The following is a 20,749-nucleotide window of genomic DNA, read 5'->3' as shown; positions in this document are numbered from 1 at the left end:
GTATAAAGTTAAATAAATCCAATTTGTTTTTGCAATTAATATTACAATTTGGGGAATTGTGTACTTGGGGAATAATTAAAAAATGCATATCATTGAAATTATTTTATGCAACAGAATTGTAAATGGCATTCAGTATTTGTTTATATTTTGCATAAACATAAATTATGTTCACTGATATTTCTGAAATGGTATAGTTTGTAAATATTTTGATTTGTAACTGCACCTACGCGTAGTGTAAGTTAAGCCAAATGCATTTGGCTGGTAATTAGTAAGTTAGTGGTTTAGTGAGGAAGTGATGTGCGTAGTCTTTATAACGGGCGCACGGAGGAAACGAAACTGCGGACGACTTCCTTCCGGGTGCAGAGTGTTTTTTTTTTCGTGCTGCGAGCGCGCGCGTGCTTCCTGTCGAATTTGTTACGCACACAAATACACATACTAACACACAGAGAGTCGTGTATGCTTACTACATACGTATACATTCAGACATAGAAACGCACGCGGAATTCCTCTCTACTACACGGAGGGAGGGATCTCGGTGCTCCATGTAAGGACGAGTTGTCCTTATAAGGAGCTAAATATGGGACTGGGCAGTCCTTAGCGTTCAACATCCCACTGTATTCGGTTTACGTAATTGCGCGGATCCGGCCCAAGAATCGTCCATCGGGATGGAAAGGCGCGAACGGCGGGATTCAGACGAAAGGTGTTGAGGGTGGTTCCTTGCTGACAAGGTTGCCGATGGGGTGAATTGGATGGTCGATGGGGGTGGTGTGTGTGTTTGTGCGAGTGTTGATGGGATTTTCGTGTCGTGGAGGGAGAGTGCGCGGTGTCGTTGCGCGTTCCCCGTTTGAAAGAGATGCGCGCGCGCCATCCACGCGCACACAGCACACGCGTTTGCCGTGGTCGGGTTCTATTGTGCGCTCAGCTGTGATTGTGTGTACTCGGTTTGTTGTTGTTGTTGGTGTGTTGTCGCAAAAGTTGGTTGTTTCACGCCGCCGTCCGTAATATTACGAACAGATATATTAACATAGAGTATTACGTCCAATTGGAAGCGATAGACAATAGTCGGCAGAGTTGCTGCGCACGTAGAGAGTATACCACCGCCTTGCGATACCCAGTAATCATTTCAAACTGTGGTGCGGAACGATGGAACCAGGCGGGAGGGACTCCCGGTTCAACTTGGGCTACAGCATGAATCTGCTGAGCGGCGAGTCCGTGCCCGAGATCTACGGGACTCCGGGGCCAGGTGGACTTCGCGGGCCGAGCACAAGTCTGCAGCAGCTGTCGCCCAGGCACACGATGGTGTCGGGGGGCGGCTGCGGGGCTCGCGGCATCAAGTCGGACGTAGTGTGCTACGACGATAGGGGCATGTCAAGTCAGGGCCTAGGTTTGGAGGCATGCGGCGTCAACGACATTGGCGATGACACCTACGGCACATTGCAGCCGAAGAAGTCACCGCCGAGCAATGGCAAGAAGACCAAGGGCCGCGTCAAGATCAAGATGGAATACATCGAGAACAAGCTGCGTCGCTACACGACGTTTTCCAAGCGGAAGACTGGCATCATGAAGAAGGTGAGAGATGATAACCTCTTTTTTTGACGTTTGCCGTCGCGCATGCACGCCGAGACTGCGCGCTCTCGCAGAGACCAGACCACTGTGTCTACTTACATGTATGTGTGTGTGTGTATGCGAGTATGTATGTGTGTGTGTATACGTTCGAGCGTGTGTGTGTGTGTGTAGTGGAGAGCCGGGCATAAAAAATGAGCTAAGGAGATATACATCTGCGAGCAATTATCTAAATTCCCGGTCGCGCGCGGCGCTCAATTCGTTGGCGTCGCGACGGAGCCGTCACTCACCGCCTAAACTCTCCCCGTGGCCAAACGGCAACCGCCAAAGCCGCCCCCAACACCTCCGAATGCATCCCGATGTTAACACGTGACTCTGATAATTATTGTGGCTCTCTTGTACTGTTATATTGTTACGACGAGCGAACGCGCGCGCGAGGCTCACACATACACATGCACGCACATCCATACACATGCACACACACACATATATACACGGACAGTCTTCAAATTACGAACATATGTTCCGTTTTGACAGCCGATGCTCGGCATATTTCCACATGTTAATTGCGCCGCCTATGCTATATCGGAATCGACGCCACAGAAATCCCGCCACTCCACCCCCCGTCGTTTTCAATACATTTTCGATTCTTAAGACTTGATACGTCACAAAGCAACAAATCACCGTCCTATGACATAATCTTCTTTTTATTTTGCTTTCAAATAATAATGCATATGGTTTGCTACTTTGTAATGTTACTGGATTTAACTCGCGTCGATTAATATTGATATAATAACTATTATTCGATTTACATAAACCCATATTTATTACTTCGATGTTTTATATGACATTTCTAGTAACAGCTGAAGAAATGTGCAGAAATAGTTCCGATCATTATAAAATTTCATTACCCGTTGTGCCCACTACTTCCAGTCGAAGCAAGACTTAAAATATCATTGCTAAATATATATAGGGTGGAAAGATGTTTTTATATAATATTGATAATATTATTAATTAATTTAAGTACATCTAAATAAAACTATTTATTGACATTATTTTGATAAACGAATCACTTTCATTAAAATTACTACTAAAATGGACTATTTTGAATTATTGAAGAAGTGAAAAAACTTTCTTCAACTACATAGAAAACAATTACTGTCTTGTATAAACAAAATATATATTTACTAAGTTGGAAGCATAAATATAGAAAATGATATAAAAGTATTTTAAATAATTACATTTTATTATATTCTGTTAATATGACAGAAATAATTAAGTTCCAAGTATTTTCCAATATTCTAGATGTCATATATAAAATATATTTTTTTTATTTAGACCAAAAAAAATAAAGTAATATTATTAACAAAATATTATTGTTATAATATATTATATTAAATAATAACAAATCCATGTATCATAATTATTTATGTTGATAAAAATATAATTTATGTTACTAAGAATCATCTAAATTTATTTAAGTTGATAAAAATATAATTTATGTTACTAAGAAGATGATATTATGATATTTTTATATGTATAACATCTTATGTTTTTTGTTCTTTTCTTTTCGACTAAACACCAAACCAGTCATTTTGTCGTTAGTTCTAGTATTATTTACTATATAAGATATAGATATTCTCTTTTCATATTTATAATCATAAATTTAACGTTTGCTTTAAATTAATACAATCGCAAACTCTTAAATTTCTCGATGGATGAAAAATGGACTTAGACCACTTTAAAAAATAACGACTCATTATTGTATGTAGTTAAACACTTAATATATAATTATATGAAGTCCATCTGTGTTCTAGTTGATGTTTGACAGGTTACAAAAGTTACACAACTAGTAGTTTTGAAAGTACTTCAACGTATGACATATATTACATATCATGTATTCGCGACCGTCGGCAATACTGATGCAGTATAGTAAAGTAAATGATGATTATTAAATTGTTTTTTATATTACTTAAAATATAAAATTATATATATTAACAGTATTAGAAGAAAATTATACATTTATTAAATTTTATACGTGATCCCGCCGGATTTATTCTGAAGGTAATATGGAGAAAACTTAGCGTTCTAGAAAAGGTTAAAAAATTTAGTAGTTTTTAGGGTTCTGTATCATTTAAAAGATAGCAAGATCAATTTTCATAAATTAATATAAATATTAACATTAAAATAAGCTTTAGTTACAATTTTAGAAGATTTATTTGATGTTTAACATCATGATTTTACATTTAAATATATTTCAGAAAAAGCACGACCTGATACAGATGTTGATAAAACTGGTATTAACTATGGCGCATGTAAAATGCAACATTGTAATTTTGACGTCAATCCATCAACAAATTAGTTCACAATATTGTTGTACATAAATCATATGAAATTGAAACTATGGACATGTGTCTATAACATTAGTCTGATTGATATACTACTAAAAAAGTACATAAATATATTTATATTCCTAAGAAAATATAAAATCTAAATGTTTCTTAGTAAAAAACATGTAGAATATTCAAAATATCACTGCATAATTTTGAGCCGAATAAATATTGTTCTGTTATATAAATAGAGATAATGTGCAGTTTGATAAAAACATTTAATATATCTCTGTTAATAAACTAATAATTACTATTTGAAAGTTAATAAGGAAATGTTTTTTTTTGTTCATGTGTCACATTTGAATACAAAAAATATCTTGATTTGTTCTTTCATATATTCATTAAAAGTAATAAGTGTATTAACAAAAAAATGTCATATATATGTTAATCATAGCAATCTTTTTTAAATCTGTTTCTCTTCCCGTGTCCGGTAATAAAAAAGTAAATCTATATAATTAAGTTGTAAATAATTTAAAGAATGATTGACAATCATTGCTGTTTTCGTCGTTTGCTTACATATATATTTTTTCTCATATGCATTCACTATAAATGTTAATATTTTAGCATACATTACATTAATGATTGGTTATGATAATAATTACAGTACGAATGATAACGATTGCTGAATATTTTGAAAACGGCATTGCGTGAGATTAATGGATGGAATGAATATAAACAGCGTTTCGGAATTAATTACTTTCGTGATTAATGATTGACGAGGATCTCTTTGTTTTGTTGCTGTGGTCGAATCGAGAGAGCCAAGTGTGCAGAGAGGCTTGTTTATTGCAGTATTGTTCAACAAATTTCACTTTTCCAGCAATCGACGTTAAAACATCTGTTTGTTTTCGTCTTGCAAATGGACAGATTTATTGTGCCTCCTCATTGCTACACTGATTCCTTTAATTTGTTAAGTAGCAGCGCTCATTTGTTCGACATTGTTGCGTAGGTATTGAAACTGTTGTAATAATTATGTGTTTCACATTAACTAGATAATTAAACCTGTATTTAAATAGTTCTATAATTATATTTGAATTAAAAATGGGGAACATGCAACATTACAATGTAAGTTGTATATTTGTAATAACAAATGAGATATGTTTGAAGAATGTTGTGAATACTGCTTGCGCAGATCAACATTGGCATTCAGGGAGATATGTCAAAGAAATATTGAATTAATTGCGTATAATGCGGGTAGGTAGATGGCAAAAAATATGTGGAATTATTGCTAATTTAACGATATTAATGCTTCATGTCGAATCTCGTATGTTTTATAATTATATAGAAGAAGTGAATAAAAGTATTCGATTTATTGCATAGATCGTGACAGGGAAGACATTGTCCGCCGGCGGATCATCATCATCATCATCGTCGCTTTCAATTAATTTTAATTGCCCAGTTTTGCATCCCAATTAATGCTCTCGCCCGACCTACAATCGTTTTCGAACACACCGAAATATATAAATCATTGTTTATATTATAGAATAGAAAAATACTTAATCTTGGATATTAAGTCCTTTTAATCTGTTTTATTGAATTTAAGCATTATGCAAATAATAACCGACAGAAGAAGTATACATGATTTTTTTACTAATAAAATTAGTGCAATTATTATTTTAATTATATATGAGAAGTCTTTTAAGAATTAAAAGTTTTATATTTAGTTTATTAAATTCACTCTAAAGTTTCCGCAATTCAGTTATAAATATTTGTACATTGTGCAATTTATTCGATCTTCTAATTTACAATCAAATATTTATTTTTCTATACTATTTGATATTAACAGCTGTTTCTGTATTTTTATGGATTAACACTCACACAACAACAATAATAAGATGCACCCCAATTCTATGTCGATTTCTCTATATAAAAAAACGTGCTGTGTATTGTTAGAAAATAAAATATTACATGAAAATAATAAAAAGTATTTATTTTTCATTACAATATGACTTTATATTTATTAATGATAATAGATTCAACAATTAATTATGGTTACATTGATTAATCCTATTAATAGGATATAATTGAAATAATACAAAAAAATCCTTTCTTTTTAATGTCATTACAAGTTAGCACTTGTGGAAGATTATTCGCGAATCCCAACTTTTATATTTCTTATTTTCGAATCGAATTGCCAGAGCATCCGGTGTATGTGTGACATTATTTTTATATATGTGCAGTTTTTTTGCGCCAATTACACACGTTACAATTTATTAATTCTTCGGGGTCCGTGAATGAACGAATTGCTCATGTGTGATCATAAAGGCCGTTCGTTTTTTTCACCTCTCTTCTTCTTCTCCTTAACTTCTTCTTGACGTGCACCTGTTCGCCTTTGATTGATTCAATGCAATCGACAGTGTAGGTCTCTGCAATTTGCGTCGCTTTGTCGTTAGACTCATACGCATTCGGCATCACCGCAAAAGAATTTCTAAGGTGATGACAATCAGAATGCAAATAAAGGCATTGCAAAAAAATAGAAAGAACTTTTCATTTTGTAAGAAGCGCACAATACGTTCTAGTCATTTTTAACTGGAGGTTATTTCTCTATTTTACAATAAATTTAGTAAACTTTAATAAAACATATTTTGACATAAAACTGAAGCGAAACATGAAACGTACATCATACATTTTTTTTTGTTCATATTATTTTCCAGTTGGCATTGTACCTTTTTTAAATTCCCTTTTCGTAGTGTTCCTTTGTGTGTGTTGCGGCCGTTTTGCAATGCGTTGGATGTTGGGAAATTTATAACAATATGTGTGTGAGTGTGTTTTGTCGTTGGGCAATAATAGTAAATGTAAGTAACCCTAATGGCACGACTCTCTCGCGGATAGACACTGCCTGCTGCTTGCTTGCATTTTGCAAAAATAAAAGTATAAAATGTTACTGTTTAAGTTAGATAAAAAAATACGAAGACGAGAGATGAAGGAAGAAGTAAGTCAAAAGCAAGTGGTGAGTCACGAAATCTCCAATAGTACTATTTTGTTAATACTCCCACGCTTGCTCGGATCATTTCTTTCAGGTTGTCTTTTCTTTTTTTTATTTCCGCTCCGTAATCTTCACATGCTGTTTCTTTTACTATCCTCTCGAAAGGGAATCGTGGTTATTTTTTGATAAATATGTCTTTAGTTGATTTCGTTTTGCCGTATAATGAGAATTGTGTAATAAGTTATATTAGTGTGCGACGGTTGTCAACTTGCGTTATACTAGATTACAATTATTTATAAATGCATATCACCACTATAACACAGATTAATTTATCTATTATTTGAAGTTTCTTAACATTTTGAATGATTAGGATTTTTCTTTGAAATCTTAGAATAATATAAATATTTTTATAATTTATGCATATATTTATTTTTTTATTCATTCAATCAGTGAATTATTTTAATATATAATAATAAAGTTGCAAATAACTTAATTATGATAATATTTTCTTAAATGACTATACGCAATTATATTTCTGTAATCAGAATTTCATTTATTGGCTTTAAAAATTTCTTTATATTATATTACATAGACAAGCAGTATTTCTTTTATCGTATTTTTCCACTAAATATTATGTAACAACGATTGAATACGAACGGCGAAGGAATGTTAATTAAAATTGAGAATTATATTTAGCAAAAAATAACAGTTCTTTGCACGATAAATAAATAAATGTCTTTATCAGGTCATCGTTTTACTGCAAATTTACATGTTAATATTACGATGAACACACACACACCTGAGGAACACATCCAGCCGATTTTTAATAAAATCGTTTAAAAAGTTGCATTCATTACTTGGTGATATTTTATTGCTTCTTATTTATGCCAACATGTGTATAATAACGATTTTTGAATTCCTACATATTTTAACATTGAATTTTCATCATTAAGTGTATTTCGTTCAATTGCTGTTATATATTTTTAATTGTTGTTAATATCGATGTTCATGCAGACATAAAATTATAAATGCCGACTCAATTTCTTATCAAAATAAAAAATCTGAAGAGTATTTTTAAACAGATATATACTGAAAATTATTGATTCAATGTTTTAACATTATATGATAATATTAAACCTAGATTAAATTAGTTTAACTTAAGTTAATCCCAAAGAAACGTGGCGTAATTAATCAAACTATAGAATTATTGTGTTATTAAAGATTGATTTTTATTGATTACACTTTCCTTTTCTATGTAGATATATTTATAATAGCAATAGTGAATGAAAGTTCTGAGGTTGTTATGAAAGCGGATATTTGATATTTCGCAATTTGTTTCAAATTTCGTTATATTTATTTCTTGTATTTCTTTCATTTTTACGCAACGCCCACTTAAAACGCCCACTAATAGGCGTTATCTTACAAATTGACGACTACTGGTCTAATGTACAATATACAATGCATTTATTTGCATTAAATATTACAGTATTGAAATTTTATTCTATTATTTTTTCGAAGGTAAATTACATTAACATTTTATTTATTGTTTTTAATGGCATAATCAAAACATCAGAAATAATAATGACATCATTGTATGAGAGTTTGGTTTACTAAATGTATATACATTCTCGAAATAAGAAACATTTTTAGCCTTTTCATATCTAAGAACGAAAACAACTGAAAAATTGATGATATTCAAATTTCTTAGATTTCTCAGATTTCTTATATATGTTTCAGGATTTACTAAGTTTTGCAGAAAACTGCGTATCCTCGATCGATACGATCTTGCACGAATTTACTTGCGATAAAGTTAATTGCTTCGGAATATTATTCATGTTGGAGTTTTACTGACGCATCTGCGGGTGCGGCAATTAATCGTATTTTTACCGCTCCGATCTATCGGCCATAAAACCAGTGAAATTTGATAAAGCCCCTCGTGATATTTATTGGTCAGCTCCTTCGAAGCATTCCGTGCGTTCCTCCGGTCTCGTCATTTCAGTTTTTCAGTTCCTGTTTTTGAAATTTTCCAATTGATCAAAGTGAATTGGAAAATAAAACACGCCACGTTGTGTGTGTGTATGTGCGAGAGTAAGTTTATCGGTGATGTTGGCGTTCAGTGTTTGCTCGTTAATCTTTCGGTATTTGTGCGTTCCTCTAATCCAATAACATTTTCTTCTACCACTATTTCTTCTTAGCTCCATCTTCCTCCGCTTCCTCGTCCTCATCTCTCACGTGTGAGCGCGCGAAATGTGCAAAAATAAATATTTAATGGCATCAGAAACGCGGCATGTATCGCATCTCACACACACACATGTTCATATATATGTGTGTGTATGTATATATACGAATACATAGCACACTGCGCCGGCATATTAATTCTTTTAATTCCTCGGATGATTGCTTACATACCGACGGCCGATTTTTGTTCCTCGCCTGCTGGAGATGCTGTAAGTGCGTTCTTGGATTCTTTCTGACGAGCGCACGAACCCTGAAGAAGTCTCATTCTTTGAAAATACATACTTACTCTCAGTTTAACCAGCAGCATTATATTTTATTTAAATAGCATATCTTTATTGTAAATTGTATAATTAATACTTAACAAAAAAAGCATTCATGCATTAAGGGGGGGATTGTAGGTTCATCTGTTTACTTTTAAACATTTATTCACATTAATCGTGAATCATGAAGCAAATATATAGACTTGATGTTAAAAAAAAAACAGTGAGTGGTGAAATACTGATCAAAACTGACGAGTAATGAATGTAAAATAAAATTTGATTGCTCAATATTTAAATTGATATATTTTTATTTACATGATATATTCCAAATGATAAAAGACATTGGGAAATTTAATTTAATGACAAAGATCTATTTCTTATAATTAACAAATATTTATAGAAATATACTTGGATTTGTTTTATAACAACTTGCATTCTAATTTGGATGAACAAAAACCAATCATGCCGTTATTATTGTTCAATACAAAGTTCTTTTGCTTTTGAATTATAGCAGGATAATCGATGAAGACCGATAATCTGCGCTGTTCGCGACGACCGCAAGAAGTTTGTGCGAAATGCAAATTTCCACTCGGCGCACATACATTTTCCTCTATACAAATAACAATAATTCACGCGCCTTGTGTACCATGCAGTGGACATGGAAAAGGAAAACGTTGGAAAACAGAGACCAGTTTATCTTCTCTTTTGCGGCATAGGACACTAATAATTAACGTAATGGGATGGAAATAATTATGATTAATCGATTACATGAATTATAACATCCTCGATCGTGTATTTAATTGAATAACTTAATATATATATATTTATTTATAATAAAAATTAAATATAATTATGTTTCTCATTGCAACGTAAAGTATACATTTCGTCGCGTTCCTTTTGAAATTATGTTTCAATATTAACTAGTTTATGCTACGCAATTTAAGAATATCTGGTAATATGATTTCATTTTATTGGTAATTATTTAATTTATTTAATAATTTGTAAGTTTGTAGCTAGTCGAAATATTATATTGCGTATGTTTTTGTTGCAATTATGAAACATTGATGAAAACGACATTAATAGATTCAAGGTTTTCAGGGAAGAAATTGAAGTGGGAGTGTTATTAAGGTCATATAATAGCATTGTAAGCCTACGAGAGATCATATTCCAGTATACTTGTTTATTAAATTGCGTCCAGTCCAGTTCATTGAATAAAAAGTCTAAGAATCATAATTTGTTGTATCCATTCATACATATAGAAAATGAGCTATTGACCCCGAACTATTTTTGTATACTTTTACGTAATTAATTAGACTGATTTATTTTCAAACGAGTTTCTGTCAACTTTTACAAACGATTGATGTAATATTATTTCCATCTGTAATATTTAATTTTAAATTTATAAATAAAGGATATGAATGTATTGTAAACGAACGTGCACATTGATGGCCTCTAAATATTGTTTATATTTCATTCTAAAAATGTTGTATATATACATTAATATATTAATTTATTTTGATATTATAACTAACTTCATATTCCAAGCAGTGGATTGTATACATTACATGTTATTTTTAATATATTTGTTTGCTTGAAACAATTTAATGTTTGTCATTCAATTCTAAGAAAAAATGAGTCTTGCAATTGTCTTACAATTTATTTTTAATGTTGTAAACAATTAATAAGTTTTTTTTTCAATTCTATGTGTATTATTATGTCTTAAAACATTAAAAACTGTAAAAGCTTCCGAAATAATTTTGAAAAACATGAAACATGAAAGGATGGAGTTTCTGAAATGTTTACGAAATTGTGCATCGCGTTACATGCATGATGGATGATTAATGCATCAAAAATTCCTTCGTAATTACAATTGCAAAGTCGCTGTGTATTATGTTCGTGTGTATATGAATGCTTTGTGCGCACGCGAGGACCTCGATGCGAATCTCGTAAAATCTAATTATAAATCGTACCCGAAAGAGCTTTTCGCTAACCGGCGCCCAGGACGTCGCCAAATGTCCTATTGCAAGTTAAATAGCTAACAAAACGAATGAATATTTGCATATTTTATATACGATCATAAGTTATTTAATAATATTAGTTTTCGAACTTGCGGATTATTTTTTTCAAATGATATTGTATTATTATTAATAATAATAATAATAATTTATTGGCCAGACATCAATACAAATGAAAAAAAGTATATTCTATAAATAAATGATAATAATAAAAACTAAAAAATTATAACAACTCTCAAAATAAATAAATTCTAACATAAAATTAAAAAAAAAATATGCTGGCCAAAGAGCTATCGACCGTGGTATTTCCTCCTTTGTATTATTATTTTTTTGTATCTCGAAATATAAGGAAATACTCTTGCCTTTCCTTAGTGTACTAAATATAGATGTGAGGCAGACATATATGCCATCCAACTGTTTGTTGGATTTTCTAGAATTCATATATCATCAATATTTTCAACCTTATTTTTCATTAATTCGTCACGTACTAATTATAATAATTTTCAGTATTAGCGATGTAGTAAAATCTAGTTTTCTTTAGTGTAAAATTAAGGTAAAATTAATTTAATCATAGCAAGTATGTATGACATAACAATAGGTTGGTAGTTTAAAGTCGATTAACGAAGATTGATCTTAACATACAAATTATTTATTGAAGCAGCTGAAACAACTTTGGTATATCAAAGTTTTATATTTTATTTGAGTGGATATTTCATTATCAGTATGATGTATCAAGTTAATTATTTTGAAGCCCTAATTATTTCCGTGTGAATAATGCTCCCACGGTCAATTGGTTCCTAAATTAATGTATATTTAGTCTAATCTGTGAAGATCTTCATGAATATGTATAGTTGATAATTCAAGATAATAATTGATAATTCTCGGAATGCGTTTTCGGGTGGAACAGCCTCATTAGCGCGCGCGTTACACGTTTCGAGAGTCGTGCGATGCCGTAGGGAAAGTACCTTGGTCATCATCAGCCTCTTCTTCCACTTTGCTTAAGGTTCGAATGCCTGTGTTTTTAGTGTTGCGCGTGTGTTTGATTTGTCTTAGTCATTGCGCGTACGAGAGGCTAATGATAAGGCATTAAAGACAAGAAATGCGTGCATGTGTGTGTCTGAAGGAAGACGGTGTTCCGAAGAAGCGCACAATCATCATCATCATCATCATAATCACCATCCTCGGAACGGAGCCGACTCGGAAATTAATATGTTAAATGATAAACGGGACGACGTTTTAATACATTTTCGTTTTCTCGCTCCTTTCTTCTTCTCCTACAATATCGCCACATCTCGGTCCTTATTACCAAGCAATGAAGAATGGAAGACCAACAAAAGTAAAAAAAGAAGGAAAGAAAGGAAGGATGTGTAACAACGCGAGAACACGCACGCGATTATCTCTTCTTCTACACCCGTTTAATAATATTTAATTTTCGTGCATGCCTTTTTCTTCTCGTGCATTTTTTTTCTTCATACATCGAGTTCACACTTAAATCACTTACGCTAATTGCCTTTGTCACGATTCGACGGTTCTTGAACGAGAAGCAACATCAATCGCACATCCAATTTATCAAAATGTACATAATCAAACAGAAAATAATTAATCAAGCGCAATTTACAATGAATCCCATCCAACTTATAAATAAATATTTCGTAAAATCTGAAATTCAGTCGGTTTTGTGACCCGTTCGGCGAACAGATGTTTCGTTACGGGAAGAAACTCGGATGTGTTTATTTTTAAATAAATTAAATTGAAGGTATTGCCGAGACACGTCTTTATTGTTTTTGCCCGTTCTGGGTCAAAGGGCTCTATCTCTCTCTCTCTTTTCTTCCATGTCGAGGCTAAGCTTCTTCAGTCAATTAACTTTCACGATATTTTCCTATTTGCCTCGTAATGAAGTGCAATAAATTAATTCCTGCACGTACACATTCCACCCAACTGCAAACACACAAAAATCGGATTTCCGATAAAATTTTGATTTAAATGCGTTTTCCGTGGGAAACGGCAACAAACAAATGGAAGCTTTCAAAGAAACATATTTTGTTATTTCTATTCTTTGATTTATTACATCTGTTACTAACGATTATAGATTTTTATTAATGTTTTAAAAGTATTTTAATAGCGATGCATAAGAATTGGAAACTTTAGATTTAAACATCTTATACTAAATATTTGATAAATTAATTATAATATTATTATGTTATTCTTAACTTTTGCCCAATTTATCTTATGTAATTCAAATACATATGAGAATAACAATTTTAAATACAAGTTTTTTCATTTGAAAATGAATTTTCTAAATAACATAATACCTTATTATAATATCTTATTGGAAAGTAGAATATATAAATTTGTATTTTTTGTTTATCATTTCGTTGTTTCGATAAATTTTGTTCTGTTAATCCAGAATCAACATCTTGTTCTCGTTTCTTGCAAGAGAAATTACCAGGTGAACAAGCATTTTGTAATATATATATACATATAATGTACAACGAAGTTGGTGTTCAGAAGAAACGGAGATAGCTTTCCACTCCGCATTTTTCGCTCTGTACAAGAGATGAACCTCTGGTGTTTGCCTCTCCTTTTCCCGTCCTTAAAAATTCAAGTAGATAAAAAAGAAATGATCAGCGGAACACATGTTGGAGGAAGGAATGGAACGGGAGCCGTCGCGGAACCGGATGGAAGCGGCGCAAACGGCGGTTTCGCAGGGTCCGCGCATAGGGATCAGCGTCTTGAACCGCGATCCATCTGAACCGATATATTAATTTTCGTCTGGATTTTTCCGAACAGATGTTACCAGTCGTTAATTTCCTTCTTTATTTATATTTACGTGCGTGCGTTGTATACAAGTTTCCTCGCCGTCTCTCTGTCTTTCTGCCTCCGCGAAGCTCGTGCTGAAATTCCGACGCGTTACACACGCGGCATCTTCCACTCATTTCATTCCTTTTTTTCCACTTCTTCTCCTTCGTCCTCATCTCCTCTCCACCGCGCTTTATCTTCCTTCTCTGCTGCTGCTGCCGGTGCCTCCCCATTTCGTTTATTTAGAAAACTTGCTAATTGCCCGGATTCCCGGAACACAAAGAAACCTTGTCTTTCCTTCTGCTCCCGCTGGTCCACTCCGCAATTTATATTCACCAAACGCAAAGTCATCCGCAGACGGAACGAACGAACGATCGAAAAAAGAAACAGGTAAATCGGTAAGGGGCAATTCGCGAAGAGAGAGACTCAATTCGGAGCGGCCGGCATTTAATTGCCGACGTTTAAATGTTTTCGCGTTTACATTCATTACACGCGCTTGCACAGGACCTATCGTCGTTCCGAGTACATTGTTGCCCTTGATCCATTCAGAAGAGACGAAGGAAAAACCAATTTCCCAGATCTGTCTCACTTAGGTAGAAACTTTCGGATTTATGTGCGCTCGCGTTTAAGGCAGCAAATATCTAAGTAAGAATTCGAAATGCGTGTGAAAGTATTGTTTTTTGCTGTTGTTGTTGTCGTCGCGCACAGTTGTTCTGCACAAAAGTTGTGAATGAACGTTTCTTTTCTCGCGCTGAGCATTATCATCATCGGTAAGGAAATGAATGAATCGCGGACCCCGCGCTGTTTTTTCCTGCTCACTCGATTCGAAAAAGGAAAGAGAAGCCAAAAAAGAATCGCGGAATTGCATTTGTAAATGCGAATGCATACAAATACAGACATCGCCAATAAAAGTCCATGTCTCCTCTATGTTTGTCTCTTCTTTCTCTCTATATGTGTGACTCGGTGTGTAGTATGTTAGTAGTGTAAAAGGCTCTCGTTCTCGATTAGTTCATCAATTGGCCTGTGCGTTTGTACTGAGCAAATTGAGTCGTCTTCATTCACACTTTGTGAATGCTGCTGCTTCTTCTTCTCCTCTTCCTTTTAGCTTCTCTTTCAAAGAAGAAGCAGAAAAGGACGAAGAAAAGGAGGTGTACTCGCGTGCATGCACTATCTGCTCCTTTTTTTGGTATGCGCGATTTCCAAAACCGTCGCATGACCATTTCTGGGCCACTACGAAGCCCGTTTTTGGAAAAGCGGCGCCCCGAGTTTATTAACACCTACAAAATACCCTTTTCCGGTGGAAACCCATATTTGAGCTCGTTCCCACAGTTCGATCCCTCTAGGGTTCTTGTACCGTATTTTCCTCCAATACCGCATTCCTGAAATACAAATGATCAGGATATTTTTCTTCATTCATTCAACTAGGATTAGTTTTTTTTCAAATCACGTAACTGTAATATTGCTTTGATTGTTTAACTCTCTATTATGTAATTAGAAATCAAATTCATTTTAGTTTACATAGACGTTTTATATATTTTGTTGTTTAATGTAGTCTCTACATTTGTCAGTAGTTATTTACTCATCACCATCTAAAATAGACAAATCAAAGCAAAAAAAACATTTTATCAACAAGTAATTTGAAGTAACTACATTATAATAACAAAAGAAATGGGTATAATGCAAATATTTAGCAATATTTTTAAGAGCGACATTATTGTATATCTACTTGATTGCGAAACAGAAACTTATTGAAGTAAACAATGTATCAATCAAATCAATCAAGTAATCAATCAAATTTTCAGTTCAGAAAAGCTAAAATGAAGCATAATAATCAACAATAATTGTATGAAATGAAATTCTGAATCTTGTATTAGTTCCAATCAGATTCGAACATGTATACTTATTTAACAATGCTGAAATATGAAATATTAATGTGTTGTTCTCGTTTTTGTTACAGGCCTATGAATTGTCAACGCTAACAGGAACCCAGGTGATGCTACTGGTAGCTTCAGAGACAGGTCACGTCTATACATTTGCGACGAGGAAGTTGCAGCCGATGATCACGAGCGAGGCTGGAAAGGCGCTGATCCAGACATGCCTGAACAGTCCGGATCCGCCGGCCGGTTCCGCGTCTGGCGACCAGAGGATGTCAGCCACCGGCTTCGAGGAGACGGAGCTCACGTACAACATCAGCGACGAGGACTCGAAAGTAAGGCAAATGGTTTACGGCTCGCCGCACACGCACACGCACGCACATTCGCTGGGCGGCCAGCACTATTCGCACCTGGAGCAGACCCATCTGGGTCTGGGTGGTTCGCCTCAACACGGCGGCTACTCCCAGGCCTGTCCCAGTCCCCTGCCGCCGCCTCATCAGGCGTACGGCCATCCGCAGCACCCACATTCCCATTCTCACATGTCCCATCAACGATAAAACACTATACAACTATCTATCCATATCTATACACTATATAATAAATAAAAAAAGAAAAAAATAAAGATTAATAATTCGTTGAAAAAAAAATATAATAAATAAATTACAAACAAAAAAAAATAAAACATTATTAAATTATATAAATTTTATATTATAAGATCATTTGCAAAACTAAAAAAGAAGCACACTTAACTTAGGTAACTTAATTATAGCGTACGTCGTTTCCGTCGAAACATCCGTCCTCCCTTCAACCCCTAAGACAAACCAAACCAAAACAACCACAAATAAATAAGTGGCGATTCCATTAGCAACGAAAGATACACGAAATATCGGCATGTAGCTGAAATATGCAAACACATTTACATACACTTGAGAATAATCTGAATTGTCATCAATTATATTTTTAATGCAACATGATTTTTTTCATTACAAAAAGCATATTGTTATATAAACAAATATATTTGCAATGTCCATAGTCATAGAATAAGATGGAACACCTGATCCACAGACAAAAAAAAACATATTTTTCATTCAATTTCTTATTTGTCTTTTCCGCCTCCATCGTTTCGGTCGTATATCTTTGAACGCGTTACTCAGAGTGTCCATTATTGTGGTCATTCTACATATCGTTATTATTATAATCATAATGGCATAATAAAAAGAAAGGGCGGAAAAGAAATAAAGAGAGGAGTCCGGCCAGATGAAATAAAACTGAAACAAGTTGACCGACTTAGTTGAATAATTCATCCGGAGACCTCACGCATAGGAACGCGAGATTTATTTAGTTTCCCACCGCGCGCACGCCTCGCGCTCTTTCACACACACACACAACATCTATACATACACACACTTAAACACACGTACATATATATACGCGATTACGTACAAACACACGCACAATTTGGATAAAACAGATGTTCCTTGACGGGCGTCCCATTTCGCGCATTTTTCATCCAAAATTCCATCCGACCCGGAATGCGAAGCATGCCCGAGCACGAGATTCCCGGTAAAAAAGAGAATTTCATCCCGACGCAAAAACCGTCTACTGCTGTCAGCATTCTGCCGAGTGCGCAGAGAGCAAACTAAAATAATCTCTAATTTAAATCATACTTTCAGAATGTGTACAAACTAGCCAACTATGGTCATGGAGATGCACACAAATATTTAATATTCAATTGGCTTTTTGTAACAAATTTAAATATTTTGAAAAAAAATGAAAAGTTAAACTTATTGATGGATGTTGTTCATGTTAAACATAAGACAAATAACGAATAAATTAATAAAAAATACATATTTCATTAACTAATTTGCTTGTGAAAATGTGTTTGCATATTACAGTCATACAAATGACATCGTTGACGTTTACAACAATTGAGTAGATAAATCGAAAGGAAGTAAAATGATTTCGTGATCCCAAAAAAGGCCTTCGATTTCTTCCAACGCCGTGTGGGCTCATACATTTGCGACGGAAAATAAGTAAACGGTGGCGTCTAGCTAAGCCCACGTACTAGAGAGCTTTTTTCGAAATTATATCATACAAGAGCCATTAAGAAAAAAAAAATCGAAACCTAAAAAACACAAGCGAAAAAAACCTACGGAAAGCAAAACTTTCGAATTTCAAAATTGAGCCGTCTCGCGAGGCTCGGCCGGAGGATCTGGTTTCGGAAATTGGCGCACGTACTCACGAAACAGTCAGCCGTAGCTTCCGCTTCCGCCGGAAATCAGAATCGAATCGTGAATGTAATTCGATTCATCGTAAATAAACGATGATTACGATGGCGACGATGATGATGATAATAGGAATAATATACTGTATTGTGTGCGTGTGGAATCGCCGCTAATTTATCGAAGACGATGCGTGGCGTGGCGATCATGTGGCGTTTCTTCTATGCATTATTTTATTTTGTTGCTGCTGTTTGTTGTTTGCTGTTGTTGTTGTTTGTTGTGCATGTTTAGCGCATTTTTTTTTTATTATACTTTATATTATTATTACTCCATTTTTAGAATTTATGTGCCATTTCTTTGTAACGCAAAAGTTTCGCGATGGAACACACCCAATGAAAAAAAAATGTACACGGCAACAGTATTTATCCTCACTGAAAACTCTTTCTGGAGAGCGAGAGAGTGAGAGTATCTTTGCGCCCACCTGTTTCTGCACATATACACATATACATGCATACGAACATACATATAAAACACACATACACGTCTTTTTTACGAAATCTCTGGCTGCTTTATTGACCGGCTTTTCGGTATTATTATGTTTCCTTCAACATTCGTTTCTGTTGTGGGAGGAAGGAAAAAAAGCGGAGAGGACCGCGTTGGCGTGTGTGTGTGTGCGTTATTTTTTTTTCTGGGTCAATGTTTCTTGTTTACTCATTTGTTTCTCCTTCTCGAAGAAGAAAAAGTCAAATTATAAGAAAAAAGAAAAGACATTCACGCGCGCGTCGTAACTCAGGGTTACATCCCCTCAAGAAAACACGCATTTTTCTTACACACACATACACACATTTATATACATACATATATTGAATAGGATATGAACAATTGATGGAAGCGAAGAGGCAGGTATCGTGTTGTTTTTCTCTTATAAATTTGTATATACTTAGATGCAAATGGTGTACAATGAATAGGTTTTTTTTTATTATTATATATATTATTTTAATATAATTAGTTATGTTTTATTATTTGTAAATAATTGTCTAGTACACGAGTACAAATTTGCAAAAAAAAAAGTAGAAGACAAAAATATATTATCATTACTGAAGTGGTCGAGGAGTTGTTTGAGCGGAGAACGAACAACCAGCAAAAGAAGGAACCTAAAGAATTCATTTGTGCCATCCGACATATGCAAAAGATGAGAAGAATCGAAAAACCTAAACGAATCGAGGTAATCAATCCAGTTGCGCCTGTACATAGTTATGAACTACATAAATAAACACGGATCCAAGGAGAAAAAGTAAAACTATTCTATCATACAATTATTTTTCCTCCCTTCAATTATGAAAATAACAAATGTGTTTATATATTATTATTATTATTTTTTTAATTTAATATTATTATTATTTCCCCTTTGTACAAAGTGTTTTATTTTTTTTTATTATTATTTTATTATACATATATTATTAATTAATTATGTAAAATTATTACGCATTCCAAGATTTAATAATAATTTATTATTTTTAAGCTCTTTTTCTACATCCTGTTTGTTCTTTTCTTTTTTTTTAACGCAAATCGCACTTGAATCTACTGAGAGAACACGACGAGAAAACAAAAAAAGAATTACATATGTTGTTATTGTATTTTGCCCCCCATGTTTTGTTTTTATATTTTTGTTTGTTTTACTGTGCCAGTGCTGACGTCTCGCTCTCTCTCTCTCTCTTTCTGTCTTGTCTGTCATTCTCAACTACTTCACACGAAAGTCAATTTATTATTATTTTTCGTAAAATGTGATAATAAATGAACATGTTTTTTAATGATTTATTTATTGTTTTTATTATTATGTCAATGTTTATTATTAACATGATCGCGTTACTTACCATTAACATTTCTTATTTCGAACAATTTGCTTGGATAAATTGATCGAACAGTATATGACACGTGTATCTGTCTATTATTAGAATGAAATTGACAGGTATATAAGAATATTGCACGAATTAACTTAAATGTTATTAAAATATTTTTATTTATATAAACCAATGTACCTTACATATTTTTATAATATTTTGGAAAACTTTGTTTAAAATAATTGTGTACGTAAAATACACATTTAAAGGTTATTAAATATTATAGAATAACAGACTTGTATTGCTTAAATTATATTAATCTTCTCGAGGAACATTAATTTGTAATTTATTTCTTATAAATTGCAAGAGAATATGTTCGACTTGGCTTCACGTGCATAAAATAAAACCTAACGGTTTCCCAGAATGTTTTATTCTTTCTTATTTTTTTTCTATTAGATGAAAACAATCTGTGGCAGTTTATTGGTACTATCCAATCCACTTGATGAATGCATTGCTAGTGTAGGTAATTTAAGCTGACGGCGGAACCATTCATTTCGACTTCGAGGAAGTTATGTTCTGTCGGCTCTTAAGTTCTTCTTTATAAATACGAGACCGAATTCAGGT

General features: G+C 33.7%; 1 protein-coding gene across 1 annotated transcript in view; it reads left to right on the top strand.

The window, feature by feature from the left end:
• Positions 1–282: 282 nt before the first annotated feature.
• Positions 283–20,749, top strand: part of LOC108557091 (serum response factor homolog) — a 46,097-nt gene continuing 25,630 nt past the window's right edge. The window contains exons 1-2 of the mRNA XM_017913473.1: positions 283–1,569; positions 16,146–16,397. Coding sequence (XP_017768962.1) covers positions 1,144–1,569; positions 16,146–16,397 — 678 coding nt within the window. The 5' untranslated portion in view covers positions 283–1,143. The remainder of the gene's footprint in view (positions 1,570–16,145; positions 16,398–20,749) is intronic.

This window comes from Nicrophorus vespilloides, unplaced genomic scaffold, assembly GCF_001412225.1.
Source record: "Nicrophorus vespilloides isolate i.1.1-1 unplaced genomic scaffold, Nicve_v1.0, whole genome shotgun sequence".
NCBI lineage: Eukaryota > Metazoa > Arthropoda > Insecta > Coleoptera > Silphidae > Nicrophorus > Nicrophorus vespilloides.
The sequence above is the reverse complement of the archived record's forward strand: the minus strand, read 5'-3'. Positions and strand labels throughout refer to the sequence as shown.